Genomic DNA, 15,499 nt, shown 5'->3' with positions numbered 1-15,499 from the left:
CCAGTTTGTTCACTTCTTTTCTGAAATGTGGTGCCCAGAACTGGACACAATACTCCAGTTGAGGCCTAATCAGAGGTGAAAGTAAGCCAGCAAGAGCCAGTACGCCGTGCCAGACTAGATCAGCTTCTGCGGTGATGACTGAAAGGGCCTAGGGCTCCAGTTGCTGCGGGGAGCCCCTGACACTTAAAAGCACCATCAGAGCTCCAGCAGCCAGGCTTAGGTGGGGATTTAAAGGGCCCGGTGCTCCGGTCGTTGCGGGGAGCCCCAGACCCTTTAAAGCACCTCTGGAGCTCTGGCAGCTGGGCTTACACTGGGATTTAAACAGCCTGGAGCTCTGGCCACTGTGGGGAGCCCCGGGCTCTTTAAAGTGCCACCAAAGCTCCAGCAGCCAGGCTCTGGCGGGGATTTAAATGGCCTGGTGCTCTGGCCACTGTGGGGATCCCCAGGCCCTTTAAAGCGCTGCCGGAGGGCAGACAGGCTTCCATTGTGATTTAAAGGGCCCAGAGCTCCGCGGCAGCCAGAGCCCCAGGCCCTTTAATTTGCCCCTGAGCCCTGGGGCTCCCAGCCGCCTCTGCAGCTGGTAGCTCCAGGGTGATTTAAAGGCCCTGGGGCTCCAAGCCACAGCCGGAGCCCCAGAGTCTTTAACTCTTGAAAGCCTCGCCTCTTCCGGTTGAGGCCACGCCCGCGCTCAGGACTCTGGTGTACTGGTAAGTCCTTTAAATTACTTTCACCCCTGGGCTTAATCAGCACAGAGTAGAGCAGAAGAATTACTTCTCATGTTTTGTTTACCACACTCCTGCTAATACACCCCAGAATGATTGGTTTTTTTGCAACAGTGTAACAAAGGATTTTAGTTTTTAAGATGAATACATAAATCAGAAGTGATGAGCTGAAGTCTAAGGGTGAAATCCTGTCCCCACTGAAGTAGATGGAAAAACTCTTTGACTCTGTGGAGGCAGGATTTCATCCTAAGTTTATGCACTTTACAAGAACTAGAAATATTACAGAAGGAGTATGTGTGAGAGAGACACACACAGAGAGAGTTTGTATTTGAGAATCAACATACCTACCTCTATTTATTATCTCTCATGTCCTTTCCACACTTTGGTTCATTGTTCTCTAGGTCTCCCTGGCAAATTGTATTGACAAGTACGGGATGCTGGAGGCACAGCGGTCTACAGTGCGCTACCATCTGTTTGAAAAGTTGAGGCTGGTTGATTGCTGAGTTAGCCATACGCACTCCCTCTCACCTTCCCTGAAGCCCCAAACAAATCAGGTGTTTGAAGGCGGGCACCATCTTTCACAAGGGAGCTGGAAGTTCCAGCTCCTTCAATATCAGCCCCCTCAAGATGAATTATTTGCTAAGTGGGAATGAAGATATAGAAAGGAAAGGGAAAAAAAAACAATCAAAGAAAGGAAACTTTGTAGGTGACCCTGAGATTCTAAATCAAATGTACGTACACACACACACACATACACACATACATGCAGTAACATAAACACATGCACACATACAAACATAAAAACATATTTGACTTCTCCTTCTCTTTTTGCCTTCCCATTCAGGCTGCAGCCACATCCTGCCTTTTCTTCCTCCAGATTCCAGAACCTATAAGGAAAGGTATCCTTTCTATCTTTTGCTACAGTGTAATCACTGCCAAACTTTCCAGCTTCCCCTGAACAATTTCTCTGATGCTGTTACAGAAGTCAATAACTTACTGAAAACTGAATAGATAGGAACAATGTAGAGCAAAGTAAATTTAACATCCAAATGAATAATCCAGGGGAGGCTGAATTTCCACCAATATGTCAGAGCATCCAGGGACCCCCCGGTAGAATTTTGATGTAGTTTAGAAACATAAGAACAGCCATACTGGGTCAGTCCATGTAGCCCAGTATCCTGTCTTCTGACTGTGATGGGGTGTCAACCCACACTGGACTGGAAGGGGTGAAGGTAGCCAGGTAGGCCTATTAACTCCACAGCCTGCACCAGAAGGGAGAGCCAGGGAGCAGGAAACTGACTGCAAGCAGGTTCACCAGGATAGGAACAAATGGGGGCTATAAAGCTAGGAAGCTGGCAATGGAGACTAGGTCATTTGCTCCCTGGGAAGAGGATTTGGATCTGGTCTACTCAGAGAAAGGAGGGGATCCAGGAGTTATATGAAGCTTTCCAGGGAAGGAACCGGAAGGGCTGGGAGAGGAAAGCCCAGAACTGCTGGGTTGAAAGTCACTGGACTGGAACCCAGAGAAGAGCATGGTTCCAAGTTCCTCTACCCACTGCTGGGGAAGTGGCACCAGTAGGGCAATGAATAGGAAGACTGGCTGAGTCACTGTGGGAGTGACAGAGGATGTGAAGGGCTGTACCCTGGAAGGGAGAATGCTGAAGGAGTTAGTCAGAGGGCTGAGTCATGAAGAGGACATGGCAGTTCCTGTAATGAGAGAGGGTCTGCAGACCAGAGCGAGAGAGAGATGGAGAGAGAGATGGTGTGACAGCGTGCATGATCCTACAGGTGGGAAATAGGAGAAAGTGAAAGGGCCAGAAATGGTCTGGCACTAGTAGGTCAGAGGCCCAACCCTGAAGTGGAAAGGTTGTGGAGCAGGGCCATATAAAGAGACATTGCACCTACAGAGAAAAGAAAGACAGTCAATAAAAGAAAGAAGAAACAGAGGCCTGTGACATTGTGAGTATAATATAATATCTCATTGAAAGGTGACAGGGCCAGAAAGAGTTAATTAACTCACCGACTGACCTGACCCATGGGTGGACCTTAAGGACTGGTTAGGAAGACATGTAAATGAACAGAGCTTTGAAATGCAGTCTGCATTGTTAGAGATCTCAAGAGTAGATGTTTGCTCAGGTCTTGTGATGTAAGCAAACAAGTCTTGTCTGTTGCTATAGTTTTAATTCAAAGATCAAAAAAGGAATCTTAACATTTATGATGATATTTGAGTGAAATAGTATTATTGTCTATGTGTCTCTTTGAAGGTTGTGGTAAACTGTGTCTGAACTGTTTAATGAATAAATTACCCTGTGCTAATTGCCAGGATGTTTGGGAGAAAGAGTTAAGCCTATTGTTTTCTCAGGCCGAAAGGCTGCTGGAAATGTGTAAGAACCCTGGGACATGATCCTACTTCATCTCAGATCTGCTTTGGATTTCAAGAAGGGGAAACCTCAAGCTACAAGGATTGAAATCCCCAGTCACTGAGTGGAGTCATCCTGAATATGGAAATTGGACTGCAACCTATGGACTATTTCTAAAAGGACCTTTGGCAACTACAAGCTCATCTCTACTATGGGCTTGGCTACACTTGAGAGTTACGGCGCTGGTGGTGGCTTTACAGTGCGGTAACTTACTCCCCATCCACAATGGCAAGGCACATACATCGCTGTATCTCCCTGGCTACAGCGCTGCATGTACTCCACCTTGACGAGAGGAATAAAGAGAACAGCTCTGCTGTTGCAGCGCTGGGGTGCCAGTGTAAATAGTGATTAATCTTACTACGCTGTAACTGACCTCCAGAACATTCCCATAGTGCTTTTAAGTAAAGATAATACTCTTTGTTTTGTTGTGATGCCTCTCTTTGTTTTGTTGTGAACTCAGGGCTTCCAGAGCTGTTTATCTAAAAAACAAACACAGCTACTGTTTGCAATGGAATGGACCCATTTGGAATGTCCACAGCTAGTGTTTGCTTGAGGAGAGAAGCAGCACGGCGGGCGCGGGGTGTGGGGGGGTCTGTTTCGGAGCAGTTGCTTATCTGGTCTGTGAGAAAAAAAACAAAGAAGGCTATTTGCATTTAGTGAATGAGAGAGGGGTGGGGGAAGGGGTCGGAACTTGCAAGGCAGGGAGCTGACACAGTGTCAACTCCAAAAATCCACTCTCTCTGTCTCCCCCAAGCTTCCTGTCACACTCCACCCCACCCCCCTCTTTTGAAAAGCACGTTGCAGCCAGTTGAGCGCTGGGATAGCTGCCCATAATGCACCACTCCCAACACCGCTGCAAATGCTGCAAATGTGGCCACACTGCAGCGCTGGTAGCTGTCAGTGTGGCCACACTGCAGCGCTTTCCCTACACAGCTGTACAAAGACAGCTTTAACTCCCAGTGCTGTACAGCTGCGAGTGTAGTCAAACTCTATGTATCTGAACCTCAAGAATTGAATTCAAGTCTGTATGTAAATCGATCTTTTAACCAACACTCTCTCTCTTTTCTTTTTTAATAAATTTTAGCTTAGTTAATGAAAATTGACTATAGCGTGTATTTTGGGTAAGATCTAAGTTATAATTGGACCTGGATATGTGGCTGATCCTTTGGGATTGGAAGAACCTTTTCTTTTATATGATGAAGTAAGATTTTCACTAATCATCATCATATATGACAGGTGTGTCTGGACGGAGGTCTAAGGCTGGGTACTTTAAGGGAACTGTGTGGTTTGGACTTCTAAGTGACCAGTGAGGTACTAAAGAAGCTGTTTTGTGCTGGCTTGGTAAATCTAAGTATTGAAATAACCACCACCGTTTGGGATTTGTCTGCCCTGTTTTGTTTGCAGTTCACCCTGAATGAGTGACCTCAGCTGGCTCCCACCGCCAGCACTGTCACAAGGTCCATAATGAACCTATAGATATGAGAAAAGTGGAGAGGCAGCTAAGACTAGGGGGAGGAGAGAGACCCCCAGGGAGGAAGCTGAAGCATGTAGGAATTAGCACCAAGATGAACCACAAGACTGTGGGGACTCAGACTCTGGGAGAGAGGGTGCTGAGGGGCTCACTGGAGAAGATGAAGCAGCTGCAGGGGAGGCTAGTAGCTACAGAGCAGGCTTTCAGGTGGCTGTGCATCACCTGGAAACCTAGTGGAAGAAATTAAGAGATGACATGGGGGGTGTTTCTCATGAAGGGTGATATAAAGCAGGAGAGGGACAGTCTGTGTGCTTACTATGTAAGAAGCAAGGGAGATGATACTTGCTCCCTTCCCTCCTATGGGTAGTGATCTTGAGTGGGAGAGTATGTGATGGGGTGTCCACCCCACACAGACTGGAGGGGGTATTAACTCCACAGCCTGCACCTGGAGGAAGACTAAGAGCCATGGAGCAGGGAACTGACTGCAAACAGGTTCACCTGGGCAGGAACAGGCGGGGCCCATAAAGCCAAGAAGCTGGCAACAGAGGGGCTGCTGCTAGGAAAGGGCAGTCACGCCTTGGGAAGAGGGAGGAGTGGCTGGAGCTGATCTACCCAGAGAAAGAAGGGGAACCAGGAGTTGTAGGAAGCAGTCCAGGGAAGGAGCAGTGAGGGCTGGGAGAGGAAAGCCCAGAACTGCTGGGTTGAGGGCCCCTGGACTGGAACCTATCCGAGTTCCCCTACCTGCCATGTGGCACTGGCAGGGCAGTGAATAGGAAGACTGCCTGATTCACTGTGAAAGTGACAGAGATTTGAAGGACTGTACCCAGGAAGCGGGGGAATGCTGAGTGACCTGGCTGGAGGCCAAGTCACGAAGAGGACACTGCGGTTCCTGGAATGAGAGAGGGGCTGCAGACCAGAGAGAGAGAGATGGTGTAACAGCGTGCAAACTGTGGAAAGGGACGTTGACCTCAAGCACTAATCCCCAGAGTGATCAGCAGGAGGTGCCAGACAAGAGGTGAGTGGCACTCTCTGTGACACCCACCTTGGTCAGTGCCAGATGCTTCAAAAGGAATGAACAGAACAAGATAATTTTGAGTGATCCATCCCCTGTCATCCCATCTCAGCTTTTGACAGTCTGTGTGTCCCTAAACCTCTGATCATGGGGTTGCATTCTTGATCATCTTGGCCAATAGCCAGTGATGCACCTATCCTCTCTGAACTTATCTAATTCTTTTTTTAAACCAGTTATATTTTTGGCCTTTACAACATCCCCTGGGAACGAGTTTCACAGGTTGACTGTGTGTTGTAGGAAAAAGTACTCCCTTTTGTTTGTTTTAAACCTGTTGCCTGCTGTATTCATTTCATTGGGTGACCCCTAATTCTTATATTATGTGGAGGATTAAATAACATTCCTCTATTCACTTTCTCCACATGTTCAGGACTAGATACCACTTTATTTTATTCCCTATTTGTTGTCTCATTTCTCAGGTGAGCAGTCCTGGTCTTTGTAATCTCTCCTCATATTGCAGCTGTTCCATACCCCTAATCATTTTTGTTGCCCTTCTCTGTTTTTTTGCAATTTTTGAGATGGGGCAAACAGAACTGCCTGCAGTATTCAAAGTGTGGGCATATCATGGATTTATATAATGGCACTATGATATTTGATGTCTTATCTATCCTTTTTCTAATGCTTCGTAGCATTCTGTTTGTTTTTTTGACTGCTGCTTTAAATTGAGCAGATGTTTAGGGACTATCCACAATGACTCCAAGACCTTTTTTGAGTGGTAACAGCTAATTTAGACCCCAACATATTGTATGTATAGTTAGGATTATGTCTGCCAATGGGCATTACCTTGCATTTATCAACATTGAATTTCATCTGCCATTTTTGTTGCCCAGTCACCCAGTTTTGTGAGATCCCTTTGTAACATTTCGCAGTCAGGTTTGGACTTAACTATCTTGATTAATTTTGTATCACTTGCAAACTTTGCCATCTCATTGTTTACCTCCTTTTCCAGATCACTTATGAATATGTTGAACAACACCAATATCACTACTGATGCTTCACCGGGTCCCTGATATTTACTTCTCTCCGCTGTGAAAACTGGCCATTTATTCCTACCCTTTGTTTCCTATCTTTTAACAAAGTACTATTCCATGAGAAGACCTTCCCTCTTATCCCACAGTTGCTCACTTTATTTAAGAGCTTTTGGTGAGGGACCTTGTCACAGGCTTTCTGAAAGCCGAAGTACACAATATCAACTGGATCACCCTTGTCCACATACTTGTTGACCCCCTCAAAGAATTCTAATAGATCAGTGAGGGATGATTTCCCTTTACAAAAAGCCATGTTGACTCTTCCCCAATTCATCTGTGTCTGATAACTGATGTGCAGTACATGGTACTTTGTCTATATTCTGATCTGTTTAATTAGTTAATAAAACAAGTTACCAGATAAATAAACATGGGTGTATCTCCTAACTTTACCTGCCTCTCTTGCAGCAACTTCTGATCTACTGGGATTGTGCAGGAATGCTGAATTTGGCCTATGCATTTATTTTTCACTTTACACAGCCAAAATAAAACAGAGGTTGAATGGATAATAATCCTGGGTTCCACAGAAACTGCACAGCCAAGTAGACTGGGTTTCTTCTAATATTACTATTGACCTGCAGTGAGACTATACATGCAAAAATACACTACCCACTTCCTTTGGGATTTCATATGATCTGAAAGGTGTGAGTGATTGACTCTTCTGCTCCCTTATATGGAGCTCCCAAGACAAGAGAGAAGATTGTTCATCGGGGCCTTTAACTGGGTCTTCTTCAAACACCCACTACCTTAGCTCAGGAGGGTCCCTTGCTTGTGTGCAGCATGCTGCTCAACTACAGTCCAGGCAGTTTCTCCCTCCTGTTATGATCTAGGGCCCTTTTCGTTGCCACTTAATTCCATTACATTCAGTAAGAACATCTCTGGTTTGAGGACTGTAAACTTCAGGGCTCCAATCCATAGACAGTTGACAAGTCATTTTCATAAACTGCAGCCTGAGTCAAAGAGGCTGATGCCAGCTCAGGTACCTGATTGGTTTAACACTTGATGCCCCAGTTTTGTAATATGCTGTCAATCACATAAGAAATAATCCAAGGTAGTAATAATTTTGGAAATCCTGTCTTGAAACATTTTTCTCTCAGTGATAAACAATGAACCACTGACATTGATTTTGTTTGTTTGTTTTTTTTATTAAGAGACAGATATCCAAGGAAAAGCAAGAATGTTGAAGGAGATCCAAATAGTGCTCTGGTTCCTTTTTGTCTTTGTCTCAGCCATTTTCTATAAACTCTCCCTGCAGTCTGGCTGCATCTTCTCTTGCATGCCTATTACTAAGCAATTCCTGATGCAAGAGGATGTTCTGAGCCAGAGCAGAAGCATCATCTTTGTGGAGATCACAGATCGTCTTGAGCCTCCTCCACTGGTTTCATGTTCTGTGGAATCTGCTGCCAGGATCTACCATGACAGACCTGTTGTTTTCTTCATGAAAGGCCTGAACAATAGCACGTGGCTGGATTCAAATTCCACTTACGCAGCCTTCTCACTTTTATCTGCTATGAAGAACGTCTTCATTTTTCCTTTACAGATGGAAACTTTGTTCCAGGATACACCTCTACTCCCATGGTATCATAAGGTGAGAGGAAATGATTTTGAACAAGATTTAAAGTAGAGGTGGTGGAAAATGAAGCTATTGTCATTTTGTTGCACCCAAAAATGCAATATGGAACCCTTGTTTATGACAATTTGCCAGGCATTAGTCAAAGTATTTATTGAAATTGTTATGGACATTTACCATTTCCTGATGAGAGGAGTTATGGTAAATGGAACATTTCAATAATGATTTTGATTAACCATTTTGATAAAATATGGTTAATCACCATCTTTTCAAAAAAGGCAATGTATTGATGATAAATGTATTTGAAAAATTTCAGTCAGCATGAATTTAAAGTGAGCTTTTACTGTTTGCAGAAATGATTTTAGTGCTTCTTAAAGGTGTCAGAAACAGCAATGAAAATGTCTGTGGACAAGCTCTAGAAGCGAGAGGGTCATTCAGAGGTCAGTTTTTGGGGAAAAAGGCAATGATGCTCTTCCAAGCTCCACCCATGCCTCACAGAACTGTTGTTCAGGGAGTTCATGCCCCTTTGAGTTCTTGTTCTGAGTGCTTTGAGTCCTGTCTGAAAACTCAGGCAGGCCTCATTGCATTAGTCTGCACTTGTTTCATGTTTTCATGAGTCTATTGGCAACCATTACAGCTAAGGACTTCTTTAGTTTATTTATTTTTAAATGAAAGTGGAGAGTCTGGAGAATAAATAGGGAGCTGGCTGCTATACTGGTACTCCAGCCCTCCGTGCACCAGCATAACCCAAGGCCTGAATTTCTCTCTCTCTTTTTATCCTCTTTAGAGATTGCCAGGAGGGGCCTTTTCCAAAGCCCAATGAAGTCAATAAGACTCTTTCAATTGAATCTCACGGGCTTTGGATCAGACAATGAGTGTGTAAATTGAGATGAGGCAGGGTTGTTTTTGTGGAAATTACAGTTAATGATTCATAGTCTCATTATTTCCTAAACACTGCATCTTTCCTTGGCGTTTACTGCACCTTGGAAACACTTGTAGAATCACACTAAACAAAACCTACATCTGCTCTTGCCTTTTTCCGGCAAAGTTTCATAGCTGAAAAAGAAAAACAGACATTAATTTTTAAAGGGATTAAAGTGAGGCTAGACACTGCTGAGAGTTTTACAGAATATATAGCTAATGGGATCAGGTGTTTAGAAATTTCGAAGTGGAGTCCATTGCATCTCTGTGATCCCTTTCCAACCCTGCAGGTAAATGCAGCCCAGGAAAAGTATTGGGTTCATGTTAGCTCTGACGCCTGCAGACTTGCTCTGATCTGGAAATACGGTGGGATCTACATGGACACAGATGTCATCTCCATCAGGCCTATTACACTGGCAAACTTCCTAACGGCTGAGGCTTCCAAGGTCTCCAGCAGTGGGGTTTTTGGCTTTCCTCGCCATCACTGGTTCATTTGGGATTGCATGAAAGATTTTGTTCGAAACTACAATGGACGCATTTGGGGAAACCAAGGACCCATCTTAATAACGAGGAGGCTGCGAGCCTTGTGCAACCTGACCAATTTCCATAATGTGGAGGATCAGAGCTGTCAGAACATTTCCTTCTTACATCCTCAGCGTTTCTACCCCATCCCTTACCCAGCATGGAGGCAGTACTACGCAGTTTGGAAGAGAAACCCTGACTTCAACAACTCCTTTGCTTTGCACCTGTGGAACTTCATGAACAAGGAACGCAAGTCTGTGGTTGCAGGAAGTAACACATTAGCGGAAAATCTGTACAAAACATACTGCCCCACCACTTATAAGGACCTTATTCAAGGCACAGAAGGCAGTGGTCATATGCAACAAAACAAGACTGAATGACTGGATCTAGCAGAACGAGGTGTTCTTTCCAGCCCTGATAGTCCTGTGAATAAAATAAACTGTTCACAATGTGTACCTCCTCTTAATCAGTGACTCTCAGCCATTTTCTGTCTGCAGACCACGTTGTAGGAGAGAACCTCTCAAAAAACACCTCTTTTCCCAAGTTTCCCCAGGACCTAATGAAATGTGTAGGAAGGGGTATGTGTGTGTGTGTCTGGGGGACGAGGAGGGGGGATAAATATCATGTCATCACCAGTGGTAAGTATATTTTGTCCTTTAGGGTAAAAGTTTCCAAAGCAGCTAAGTGATTTAGGAGCCTGAGTCCCACTTTCAAGTCACGTTGGCTTTGGGAGCCAAAGATCCACTGAAAATCAGTGGGACCTAGGAACCCAAGGGTCAGATTTTCCAAAGCATTTGGTGTCTACAAATGCAGATAAGTGCTTTTGCAAATCCCATTAGGCATCTATTTGCATCTTCAGGGGCCTAAATGCCTTCAACAATCTGGCTCCTTAGATGCTTTGGGAAATTTTTGCCCTGTCATTTGCTGTGTGCTTGTACAGCACTTTGTGCAATGAAGCCCCAAACTGGCTGAGGCCTCTTGGTGCTACTGTGATATCAATGTTCAGTAATAATGAATATAATGAAAATCAATTGTAGCCCAAATTTTCCTCATTCCAAGTGTTCATTAGCATTGTTTATTTTTCCTTTCTTTTGCTTCAGCTATGTACCCTACCTTGTGGCTAGTGACATTTTAAATGCCCATGTAAATAAAATATCTAACCCACTCCAATGGCTCTGAATTTATATTCCCCTCTCAAGCCTCCTTCAAGCTTCTGGGATGGAGCGAAGAGAAAAAGGGAGTTGTGTTTATTCATTGTTTCTTATGGTCCTATTCTTACAGCATTTGGGCAGCTCACTTAAATTATTGAATTTCATTTCCCAACCACTTGTGAGGATGGGAAGTGCTATTCTCCGCATTGTACAGCTGGAAAACCAAGGCCTGGAGATGAAGGCCTAGATCCACAAAGGAACCAGGCACCTAAAGCCCAGTTTTAGGCACTACCGCAATCTACAAAACTCCCATTCAGCTACTGCCTAACCCTGTAGGTGCTGAACTCATGATTTAAGTTCCCTTGGCACTTAAGTGTCTTCCTCTAGTCACATGTGCTGCCTGCAGGGCCCAGTCTGGTAGGTTTTTCTCTGAATATACCTAACAAAATGGGGCAGGGGAAGGAGCCTCCCTTATAACCTTTAGCCCAGTGGTTAGGGAACTCACACCAGGTGAAGAGGACACCAGTTCAATTCCCAACTCTGCCTGTAAGGGGAAGGAATTGTAACCTGGGCTTCCCACCTCTCAGGGGACTGACCAAGCCTCTGAACTATGGGGTATTTTGATGTGAAAGTCTTTCTTGATGAAGCTTGGTCCACTTTTTAGGAATAATGAAATATGCATTGGGGCAGAGAAAGCACAACCCTTGGTACATCCTTAGGCCGTTAGCCTCTGCCAGGCTGTGGCTACATTGCTATTTTTAGCATGTTAGCTCAATCAGAGGTAGCACATGTATATTACATAATATAAGACACCAAGGCACAGGCAGTGTGGCCAAGCAGTAACAGCCGGATTGGGATCGACACGGCAGGGACAGTGGTCAGCAGAATTGCTAGATCCAGGTTCAATAAATAAGATTTGGGATCAAAGTCAGCCAGGGTCAGAGACCAGAGATAGCATCAGGATGCAGTCGGGAGTCAACTACCTGGAGCACCCTCCAGGGTTATTTAGGGCTCCTGGCCAATCAAAAGGCCACAGGGTATTGTCACTCTGGGTCACTTCCTGCAGCTCCTACTCTCCACCGTGCTCCCTGGCTATGACTTTGCATGGGCTCTGGGTAGTGATGTCCCAGGCTCTGCAGACCTGGGTCCTCATCCCTTAATTCTTACACCTGTCTTGGAAATTACACCTCTAGCTGCAGTGTAGCTGCACCTTAGGAAAAGAATGACAAGATCTTTCACCCTCACCCCTTGTAATATACCATGCTGTTTACCCCTAAAAACAAACCCTCCCCCAGTCTTCCATGTGGTATGATTTGCAAGCCACAACAGCGGAAAGTCTTTGCAAATTTTAGTCTCCTGGCCTTTTATTAGCTGGTTACATTTATTTAGAAAGAAATGTAAACTGGATTCTTTCCCAGTGTTAATTCAAATCCTTTCAAGCCCAGACCTTGAACAAGTCTAAATAGCAAATCCCTTTCTGCTCTGCTAGAAAGGCTCTTTAGAAATCCAAAGCCCAGGGAATGGCAGTTTAATAACCCATTATCAAATGTTTGCCATGGTGTCTTTTGTTAAACACAGCCGCTAACAAGCATACTGCAATCTGTGGCTTTTTCTATCCTGCAGCAAGTTACAGTAGAATTTACTAGCAGGAGTATGTACACGTATACACACGCACACGCATAGTGAACCCTGAGCGCTGTTCCCTTAAATCATGGGGCCAGATTCTCCTGTCACTCACCACAGTCAATCAGGAGTAACTGCACCAAAGTCCCTACAGCTACACCAGTGTCAATAGGCTACATGCCAGAGGAGAGTCAAACCGAGTGTTTCCAGTTCCCAGAGCAACAGCTTGGCTTCGGGGAGCATTTTTACCATTTGTTTTTCCCTGGAGAAGCCCTCTCGGGGGAACGGGGGCGGCGCAGGCAGCTTTCATCAGCACATAGGCTGAGCTGTAATTTTCTCCTTGTGCTGAGACAAGGGAACTGGGATTTTGCTTGAGCTCAGCACTGACAGCTGCTTTTCCTGGGTGGTTTTGAATTTCCCGGTGGGAGATACAGGGAGAGGTGTAGTGTTACAGCACAGGAAACCCTCCCTATTTTTCACCAGCTTTGCATGGCCTCTCTGTGTTAGGAACCACTTTTTAACCCTCCGCATTCATCGCTCCAAGCTGACCTTTCTAAACTCTTTCCAAACTCCTCCTCTCTGGGGACAGGTAAGGATTTACTTTTCTTGTGTCCTAGGGCTGGGATTTGCAGTCTCTCCTGCCCGGTTGAGTAATAAATACTGTATGTAAAAGTCTAGCTCGGAAGACTCTAGGCCAGTGTTTCTCAACCTTTTTGATACCAGGGACCAGCTTGCTGCCTTCCTAAACTGTGTCAGGGAGATCTCAGGAACTGGTGCTGTGCACGGACTGATCCTTGAGAAACACTGTGTTCAGTTGGAAAGAGCTTCTGTTTGCTGTCATGCACTGGAAAAGGAAATATTGCAGAGGTTCTGCTTGGTTAAGTATTAGTTGCTGTGTCATGTCTCTAGCAGGCGAAAGGAGCATGGGTACATCCCCATCCCCCTCCCACTTGGCTGTGTGCTAAGTTTCCAGATGATGGGGGATTTTTTTACAACCAGCCCATGAGACCTGAGAACTGCACACAAATCCCTGCCTTGCTCCAGCAGTTAGAGGGTGTTCCTACTGCATCTATCCAGGAGAAAGAGAGTTTTGTGTATGCGCCAGTGGCTTCCCCAGGAAGGGAGGTCTGGAGCAGGCATGCAATAGAGGACCCTCCCAAGAAAGGAGGTGACCTTGCCACACTGCTGTCACTCACTCCAGGTCTTGGGGAGGGCTGTTAGTCTGCTTAGCTGTTTCTGAACCAAGGCCCAAATCCTGAAGTCCACAATCTGGTTCTGAAGCCAATGGGAGATTTGCCTGAATGAGGTGGGGTCACCACCTTTGAAATGCAAAAAACCCAGCACCCTCATAGCAAGCCTGCTGCAACAGCAACCCCCAAGGCAACTCTACAACAGCCCCCGCCCTCCCACGGCCATTTATAATATCTGGAGAGAGAGAACACGTATAGATAAGATTGATAACATCACAAGTCTCCTCAGTCTCCTGTGACTCAAACCCTCTCTCACACACACCGTTGGCTTGTGTGTTGGTGGGCAGACAACTGCTCTCTTTTCAACAGTTTTGATCTGTTATCACTTCAACCATGGAAGTGGGAACACTGCAGCATCTCTAGCTGGACACAGACACTGTTATATATCCCAGGGCATTGTCAGAATAATGCAAATCTTTAGACCCATGTAAAAAATACCAAAACAGCAGATTAAATTATTTTTCTGTCAACTGGCAAATCCATTTAAAAAACGGCCAGGCTGGTCAAATACTGGCCAGGTGATAGGCCTAGAGTGAGGGTTGAGAATTGAGAATACAACTGCCAGCATTTGGGAACTTTTTTCCAAGGGACAAATTTCCAAATAAGCGGGATTGGTGTGGGGATGGAGGAAGAGGCTACTGTCTCCTCTGTGTGAATGGGGTGCATTAGTCTTCCCCACAGCTCGAGTGCCTTTCAGAAGGGAAAAATAGGGCCAGGAAAATAACCAGGATGTCCCTAGAATGCTCAGATAGCAGGGGAAGGCTGGGGGGTGGGAATGGGAATGGAGGGGTAGGAAACAATGCTGGTGGAAGATTTGATAATAATTGATCATTCTTAACACTTACTTATACCCTTTGCATGTTCAAAGTGCTTTACACGCGTTAACTAAATACTCTGTGTATTGTAAATTCCCTAGCGCAGGGCCTGCCTTTTCCTTGTGGGTTTGTAAAGCACCTAGCACTGTGGGCGCCTAAGTGCTTTGGTAATACAAATAAGTAAGAGGAGGGGGAAGGCCCTCAGCCCCTCCAATAACCTTCCCCTAGTTTTCGAATCGTTAAAACAAACTGTCAAACCTCATATCACAATATACAACATAAATATTGTTAAATCAGAGCCTAAGAAGTTCTCAAGCAGCATTTTACTTCCTTTGCCTTCCTGTATATTTTGATTATTATCTATGGAAATATTTGTGTTGGTTTGTATGTGTACAGTGAAATGAAAATTTGCCGACATTTACCGATAAAAATCTAATCCTTCCAAACCTGGCCGTAGACTTACAGGTAGCCTCTTTTCAGAACAATACACTGAAGAGGCTGAATTTATCAGTTACTCCATCTCTCACGACGACTAGGTGGGAGCGGTTTTTCAAAGTGCACAAGGAAGCTACTCATTCAATTTCTAAAAGTCAAGGCCTTTTCTTAGCCTCATTTTTTACTAACCTATGACCAGGTTTGTCCTTGAAATTTGAGGATGAACTCAAAACATTAACCCTGACTTTATGCTATGGAAGCCAAAATGATCAATGCTTTTGGCTTACACAATGGAGAGTTAATACCACTGTGCTGAGTTGCACAACACTCTAACATGCTTGGACGCAGGTGAGGACAAATAGTGAAGTCCTGACTCCATTGTAGTCCATTGGGGAAGGATTTCATACAGAGATCCTCAGCTAGTGTAAATCACCAGTACCCTGAAAATCAAGGGAGTTGTGTTGATTTACACCGGCTGAGGATCTGGCCCAGATCTAGTGGCCTC

General features: G+C 45.1%; 2 protein-coding genes across 2 annotated transcripts in view; both read left to right on the top strand.

Moving 5' to 3' along the window:
• The first annotated feature begins 7,884 nt into the window (after positions 1-7,884).
• On the top strand, positions 7,885-10,100 carry LOC116820181 (alpha-1,4-N-acetylglucosaminyltransferase-like). The gene is made up of 2 exons (XM_032772482.2): positions 7,885-8,295; positions 9,489-10,100. The coding sequence occupies exons 1-2, from the start codon at positions 7,885-7,887 to the stop codon at positions 10,098-10,100; spliced, it is 1,023 nt and encodes a 340-aa protein (XP_032628373.1).
• A 2,734-nt stretch (positions 10,101-12,834) lies between these two features.
• The window catches only part of DZIP1L (DAZ interacting zinc finger protein 1 like), a 38,229-nt gene continuing 35,564 nt past the window's right edge, over positions 12,835-15,499 (top strand). Inside the window, exon 1 of the mRNA XM_032772442.2 lies at positions 12,835-13,083. The gene's annotated coding sequence lies outside the window, so the exon portion shown is untranslated. The remainder of the gene's footprint in view (positions 13,084-15,499) is intronic.

The sequence above is a fragment of the Chelonoidis abingdonii genome, chromosome 8 (assembly GCF_003597395.2).
Source record: "Chelonoidis abingdonii isolate Lonesome George chromosome 8, CheloAbing_2.0, whole genome shotgun sequence".
Classification (NCBI taxonomy): Eukaryota; Metazoa; Chordata; order Testudines; family Testudinidae; genus Chelonoidis; species Chelonoidis abingdonii.
Note: the sequence above shows the minus strand (reverse complement) of the source record. Positions and strands in the feature narration are given on the sequence as shown.

What these genes read in the sequence shown, in the direction of transcription:
- LOC116820181 (XM_032772482.2), top strand. Translation starts at nt 7,885, where the DNA reads ATGTTGAAGGAGATCCAAATAGTGCTCTGGTTCCTTTTTGTCTTTGTC. An exon ending in TACTCCCATGGTATCATAAG is followed by an intron (nt 8,296 to 9,488) that starts GTGAGAGGAAAT and finishes CCAACCCTGCAG; the next exon opens with GTAAATGCAGCCCAGGAAAA.